This window comes from Anopheles marshallii, chromosome 3 (genome assembly GCF_943734725.1).
Source record: "Anopheles marshallii chromosome 3, idAnoMarsDA_429_01, whole genome shotgun sequence".
NCBI classification, from domain to species: domain Eukaryota; kingdom Metazoa; phylum Arthropoda; class Insecta; order Diptera; family Culicidae; genus Anopheles; species Anopheles marshallii.
Genome location: NC_071327.1, coordinates 9493567 through 9499521, shown reverse-complemented (window position 1 = coordinate 9499521; position 5955 = coordinate 9493567). Strand labels below are relative to the sequence as shown.

General features: G+C 44.0%; 1 protein-coding gene across 1 annotated transcript; it reads left to right on the top strand.

Moving 5' to 3' along the window:
- The first annotated feature begins 1716 nt into the window (after positions 1-1716).
- Positions 1717-4147, top strand: LOC128710740 (endochitinase-like). The gene is made up of 5 exons (XM_053805596.1): positions 1717-1747; positions 2590-2969; positions 3026-3538; positions 3598-3780; positions 3860-4147. The coding sequence occupies exons 1-5, from the start codon at positions 1717-1719 to the stop codon at positions 4145-4147; spliced, it is 1395 nt and encodes a 464-aa protein (XP_053661571.1).
- Positions 4148-5955: the final 1808 nt, after the last annotated feature.

Genomic DNA, 5955 nt, shown 5'->3' with positions numbered 1-5955 from the left:
GACCGCCCGTTCTAATGCCCAACAGTCCCAACCCCATCCGCACGAGCGCCGCGCAATGCAATGAAACGTTTCGACTAATGTGAGTTGAAATCGACCCAAAACGACATTTTTCTCAGGGCGAAACGAGGCACTGCCCCTACTGCCGGGCACCAGTCGTGGCGCGCCCATCCTCGGTTGGGCAAATTTATTGTCACATAAATGCAATCGGAAAGGAATATGAAAAACAATAAATAAAACGATGTGCCGGGGTTAAAATATTCAAATCCATCCATCTTTCACGTGGCCCTGCCGGCAAACACGGGAAAATCGCAGCTGCTTTATGCGGGCGTTTATCTTTCGTTGATTCAATTTGAGGCACAACTTTTGCATGCCATCATACCGTCGAGGTACCGCGCCGGTACCGGGCGAAGGATTGATTGGGGAGTTTTCCGACGGCAAGAAGCAACCGTCTGGCTGTTGCCTTTCTTCGTAGCGAATCGGTTGGCGTGCTGGAACGGTGGAAGACGGGTGCTTTTCATCATTTCTTCTCTTTCCAATCAAACCGAGCTGCCCACGGACCCGGGTCGAACAATCGATCGAGTTTGAAAGCGAACGCGAACGAATGAACAAATGAGAGCCATTATTTTTCGACAACAACATTTTCGGTTCGGTACCATTTCGGTGTGGGATTTATTTCTATCAACTTCTCGGCAACGGGTCGAGGTAGGAAGGTAAGTGAGGGTAACATCCCTGCACGGAACCGAACGGAAGCATTACAACGATGGGAAAAGGACGTTCGAAAAACGATGCAGAAACGCATTCGAAAGCTTCAAATGATCGGGCCAAACGGATTACGAAACGGCACCGTTATGGTTTCAACCGCAAAGCTGGGAAGAATGTTTGAACAAAGATAAACAAATGTCCTTCTGTGCGGGTCCCATGGTGCGCAACGCTATCGATTCGAGAACCGTGCGAAGAAGGCTAAGGACGATGTGAAGTGGTCCATTGACAAATCTAAACGTAAATGGAGACGCCCAGCTAGTTGTTGAGGCTGGAAAAAAGAAGACTAGAAAAAGCATTCTGAATAGGATGTTCACAGTGAAGGAAACAATAATAAGCTTGACAAGATGAGAATTGTATGATTATTTGCGACATTCTGACTAAATATTATTACTTTAAAAATCACTAATCAAAAAGTTTTTAATTTATGGTTTACAACTTATTGCAAAAGTCATGCCTGTTATTGAAATTGTTGAGTGTATTTATAATGCACCACACACTGTAACCCTGCAAATGGGTTGTTGCGACATTTTTAAACGACACAAATCCTGCCCAGATTTTCGTACGCCTAGTTACAGGGTAACGCGCAGGGTACTGCAGCAAAGCGAAACGGGCACAATTCGTAACGACCACGGCTAACAAATGATTATTGGTTTTACTTAACGATTTGGTGATAAAATGTCGAATAAATTGCCGAATGTCCACCAGCTTTGCCACGATCACGACGCTGCATTTCCGATAGCGCTGCACTTGACCATTGCGAAAAACCCTCGACACTCGGCGATGCTTGTCTCCGATTTTTTTTTTTTGCTTTGTTTTTAGGGACAGGACGACGGCTCTGTGCGACCGTTTCGAGCCTATGCAACTGTGCAATTCGAATCCGCTGACGTACCGAACGATTATCGTGGCGAGCGGTGTCAGTGCCAACGATGGTGTGAAGAAGTTCGTGCGAGAATAATGATCATCCAGCGGTTGGATACTGGATATCGTACGTTTTGAGGGCCGCATTGCATGCAAAACATTAGCATTCACCGTGTCCGGGTGTAGTGAGGATGCAATCGTTTGCGTTTGCATAAGCCCCGTTGCGTGTGTTTGGCTAGATTCGGTGCATAATCCTTTTTCGAAATGCTATAATTGTTTTGTGAGCAGTTTCTAGTGGATGTGTAAAACTCACCAGAGAATAATAAACAATATCCCATGGTGTGCATGGGACAATTTATAAGCGTGTTTGAAGCTTCCAGCAACACAATTCCATCGTACAGACAGACAGCATTGTGCTAATAGAAATAATGAAGAATGCGTTTGGAACTATAAGGCCTGACATGGAATATATCTGCTTTATTGAAAGCTTTACAATAGAAAATTGCACAATCTCTTGTAACGGACAATTTTAAGCCGGATTGAAATCCGGATCGTGGATGCAGTTCGTGGAATGAACTTTGTTACAGCTTGTATAACCAATTAGAGGAACACTTTTTGGCTTTTATTTGTCTCTGCTTCGATGGGGCTATTTGTGAATTTAATTATCACAGTCGATAGTTAGACACAGTTCAGCTCGAGATTTGAACTCACATTTGCGCACATTTCGCGAGTAGTTGGAGTTGTCATCTTTAATTCTTTATCAGTTTGAGATAGTCTTTCATACTCTGCACTGATATCAGTAAATTTGATTTTGAAAGGTTTACTTAAGAAATCCTGTAAAGGCTATAAGAGAAGCAATGTTGACAAAACTAAACCATCCAAAATCTAAACACTGGCTACAAACACGTCCAACATTCGCATAACCAGTTTGGCTTATTGGTTTGGCTCACACTTACCTTGCGTCATTAGCTCTCGCACAGCTCCGGGCTGGAATAAACAAGACAATTCTGTGGTATGTGCTTCTCCGTCCAAGAACAGGTTTTATAATGCGTCATTCTGAAGATGTCATGCACAGTTTCGATTCTGTACTGTTGTTTCAGTTCTATACAAGTCCCTTGGCCGTGATGGTTGTGATGTTTTGGCGCTTGTTGGTTTTGGGTTGCTTACTCGTGTGTTACGCAGAGTGCAATGGAGGCAAGCGGCTGATGTGCTACTTCTCGAGCGATTCACCCAAAACGAAGGGCTACGGAAGATACACAGCGAACGAGATTCCCGTGGAACTTTGCAGTGATGTGATCTACCGTGGTGTAACGTTTCCCGAATGGAAAAGTGGCTCGTATTTATTTAACGTGCGTGCAAATTCCTTGATAACCTCGCATTACTAAGAGGACAACTTTTCTTCCAGAATGAAGAAATACAACGACTGGGTGCGTACATGTACACAATCAAGGCTAGATCGGCGACAGTTCGCAACCACATTTCAACGGTGGAACGAGGCAAAGAAGCGCTCTCGTACTCGATCATGGCCGAAATTCCTGAGCGGCGCCGTGCATTCGTGAAGGCCGTGCTGGAGCTGTTGGAGCAGTACGGACTGGACGGTATGGAGATCGCCTGGGAGTGGCCAGGAACGCAGGTGAAATTTGGTGGCATCTCCAGTGATCGTGAGTCACTGATATCGTTGCTGACGGATGTACGAGCGGGACTCAAAAGTCGTAACAAGGAACTTTTGTTCTTCGGAGCCGTCTATCCGAAGGTACTGAGGGAGTCCTATCGAGTTACCACCATCTGCCAGTTGGTGGACTTTGTGACACTGTTCACGTTCGATATGCGTCCACACACGAATAACGTGGCCGATGTGCATGCTCCAATGCGCAACCGATCCTTCGAGACGGAGTCAAACCGTGCAAGGACGAATATTGTGAGTGTGAACTATTATGCTTTGTGCGACTGTTTCCTAATCCTTGCTTATGCTTCAAGGTCGACGGTGTAGAAACATGGATCGATTTTGGATGTGCTCCAAAAAAGATGATCTTAGGGTTGGGATTGTTTGGACAAGCGTACACACTAGCCAATCCAGCGATTTATAACGTGGGTGCTCCAACTGTTGGCCCGGGAGCGGAAGGACAATACTATTATGAGGGCTACTATCCTTACTATGAGGTGCTGTTAAGTTATCACTACCAGAAAAAAAATCGATGCTCTAACTCATATTTGTGCTTATGTGATTTTTTTTTTGCAGCTTTGTCTTTTGATACGCAGCGGTTGGAGCATATTTTATGATCCCATCGGTCAGATGCCTTTCGCCGTTCGTGGCAATCAGTGGATGAGCTACGAAGACACGAACTCCATTGGAGTGAAGCTGAACTTCGTGCAGGAGAAGCGACTAGGAGGCGTCATCCTTCAGTACGTGGATTATGATGATTTTTGGGGATTCTGTGGGTCGCGCAATCCACTTACCACCTACATCTATCAGCGATTGAAGCAAATCCCTTCGGATATAGGATTTGCTATTGAATGGAACAAGTAGTAGCTGGGAAATGACCTATTTCATAAACATTCTTCGATATGGTGTTCAAAATTTAATAAAATCATTAATGTGTAATTGAAGGCGGTGTGGTGGTGTGTGGTTTCTAGATGTTTGAACTATATAACTATATAACAAATAGGTCAAAAAATATTTCATCTTGTTGAAATTTTATTATCACCGAAAAAATGATCTGATGCGTTATTTGTGTAGGTTAAACATGGAACAACATGGCACATAATTCATAGTAAGTCCGAAATGATATATTCAATCCCCAACAACCAAGAAAGGCAACGAATATTTAGCACTGTCATAAAACTGGGATTACTTTTCGCATCGCTTTATTCACATGCTTAAAGTCGATCACCACCGTGCAAACCAGTTGGTTCGTTTGCTCAATCAATTTTTGTCCCGTAAAGCTTATTCCTTATACAAATATTCCGACCTCATCACACATGGGTCCGTCGTCATGTTGGTAAGTTGAAATTTTATGAATGAACTCGCGGTATCAGCTGCTAAGCCGCAATCAGGCCCTAGCTCGCGAGGAGGACACACTAATCGGCTGAACAGTTTTGTTGTTTCGAGTTGAGCGATACTTCAGAAGCACCCTGAAGAGTTTATGGTCGGGGATGAATCTTTCACAATGGTTTATAGCTATTTTTTTTTTCTTGAAGGAGTGCCCCGGTCAACCCACTCTTTACGCCGCGAGCGACCAACGCCCACTTCCGGTTACGCTAATCTCATTATCGAAGCTGTACGATGCGATCCCTTGGCGTGGAGAGGTGACAAAAATGTTAATCCTTTTCCTACCGCTCCAGACTTGAAGCTCAAGGCTGCAATGGGGCAATCTATTTAACACCTTCCTTGGCTTTCTCGAGCACAGTGAATTCGGGGGAACATACTCCAGCAAGCTCTACCAAATGCGCACTTGTCGAAGTGTGAATTTCATTCCTTCATCCTTGGCTTGGCTGGACGCGTTGGAAGATGTTGGAAGACTTACGAAAATTTAGTTATTTCAAAAATGACCTATGCGACAGAAGATCGTTCAGAAAATATGGAAAATAGCCTTAAAGAAGGAGAAGGAAACATTTTGTCGATGATAATGTTAATGGTATTAAAAATGATAGCCTCGGCCACAGCCACAACAAGCAAACCCACTCGAAAGTTGGGACGTTTTCCTTTGTCCAAACCGTACCGCGCAAAGCTTAGCTCAGCTCGTCTGTTGTTTGTTGTAGTGGTATTATTTATGAATGGATTAAAATATCCGACTAGAAAACGATCTCGACGACTGTTTTGGGAGGGTGCACGAAATTTAAATAATCCCAACCCGACCCAACGCCTTTATTCTGGGGCTGTGAAACCCGCTGCCTTGATTAGCCAACGGCAGCCCCATGAAAGGTGGCCAGAAGGATGAAGAACCGATAGCTTTTGGGCTCGTTTAAATGCGAGCTGCAGCACGCTCGGTATCGGTAAGCCTGTTCGTATCGTTACGGGGGTTTCTTTATCATTTATTTATGAATTGATATTTTATTTTAATGTCATATTTTTTCCGGTGACTTGAGGTATTTCTGAGCGGGTTGAACAGGGAACGAAACAAACGATAGGTCTTCAAAGCGTATTGATTGTGTTCGGTTTTAAGAGGCTGCTGTCGATCGTGTTGGATGGAGGTGTTGAATTATATCTTCCTTTTAATAGCTAACACACACATTTTTGAGCCTCGTGCTGCAACACATAGATCGCAGTCGGCTATGAAAATGATGAACGAGATATTAAGTAAAAGTTACCCCAGTGAAGTGAATCAAAATCTTGTT

Coding starts and splice junctions, on each gene's coding strand:
- LOC128710740 (XM_053805596.1), top strand. CDS start 1,717: ATGATCATCCAGCGGTTGGATACTGGATATC. Junction 1,748..2,589: donor GCGGTTGGATACTGGATATC/GTACGTTTTGAG, acceptor TTGCGTCATTAG/CTCTCGCACAGCTCCGGGCT. Junction 3,539..3,597: donor ACCGTGCAAGGACGAATATT/GTGAGTGTGAAC, acceptor TTATGCTTCAAG/GTCGACGGTGTAGAAACATG.